The sequence below is a fragment of the Arachis ipaensis genome, chromosome B02, assembly GCF_000816755.2.
Source record: "Arachis ipaensis cultivar K30076 chromosome B02, Araip1.1, whole genome shotgun sequence".
Taxonomy (NCBI): Eukaryota; Viridiplantae; Streptophyta; class Magnoliopsida; order Fabales; family Fabaceae; genus Arachis; species Arachis ipaensis.
In genome coordinates, this window is record NC_029786.2 from 23,096,123 (window position 1) to 23,097,176 (window position 1,054).

At 28.0% G+C, this 1,054-nt stretch overlaps 1 protein-coding gene across 2 annotated transcripts in view; it reads left to right on the forward strand.

Moving 5' to 3' along the window:
• Positions 1–1,054, forward strand: part of LOC107625126 (ribokinase) — a 15,299-nt gene that overhangs the window by 1,298 nt on the left and 12,947 nt on the right. For both annotated transcript variants that reach the window (XM_021115678.1, XM_016327705.2), the window contains exons 3-4: positions 571–648; positions 824–898. In XM_021115678.1, coding sequence (XP_020971337.1) covers positions 571–648; positions 824–898 — 153 coding nt within the window. The remainder of the gene's footprint in view (positions 1–570; positions 649–823; positions 899–1,054) is intronic.

Sequence of the window (1,054 nt, forward strand, 5' to 3'; positions counted from 1 at the left end):
ACTCTTAAATATTTCAACTTCTAGTTTCTTGTATAACTTTAGTGTATATCCATTTCTCTCTTGATTAAGATAAAATATTTTACATTTTTCATCCTAGTATTTAGTAAAAAAAATAATTTTTTTTCTCTCTTTTATTTTATCTTATTAGTTTATGCTTCTAATATTTTATTTTTTGTTTTATATACATTAGTAGGTTAAAATTATTTCAATTTGAAAAAGTTACCTTAACTTACTTTATCTCCCCCGGCTCTTTTCCTCTTTCTATATATCATTTCTTTAATTTCTCCATTATGTACCAACTCAATTGTCTGCTACCATCACCGTTACTATTGCTACTACAGTCAAGCATCCATTATGGCTTGATTAAGCAAAGTTTTTTGAAGAGATTCTTTACACTATATTTTTTTTAATAAATTTAGTTTCAATCTCAGATAATAGTTGCTCCTTTATTTAAATACTAACATAGACAAGAAGCAACTTAATTAAATGTTGACATGTGTCATATGACCACATTAATTAACTACTATGTCAGCATTTACTAATAGTGGGGGCTCAAAACTGAAAATACAGGTCCAAGGTGGTGGAAATGCTGGAAATGCTTTAACATGTGCTGCTCGGTTGGGATTAAAGCCAAGGATCATTGCAAAGGTTTCAATTCCTTCTATCTTTCTTATTTATTTATTTAAGGCACATGATGACTACTTCAATGATGATATTATAATATTATTGTTCCACAACTTGATGGTTATTGGACATTGGTTGTGGCCAAATAAAGGGTCAATTTCTAATTAAATAATATTTCTTTTATATAATTAATGAATAGGTTGCAAATGATATTCAAGGTAGGGCCTTGTTGGAGGAGCTAGAAGTTGGTGGAGTTGACACTTCGTTTATGGTGGTATATGTCCACACCTATAAAAATATCTTTATCTATTGTCTTAATAACGAGTATGAGTTAATTATTCTTGTTTATTTTCTACCTTATAACTAGAGAAATTTATTGTCATGTGTTAACATATCTGTAAAAAAATTATATAATATTCAATTATATATT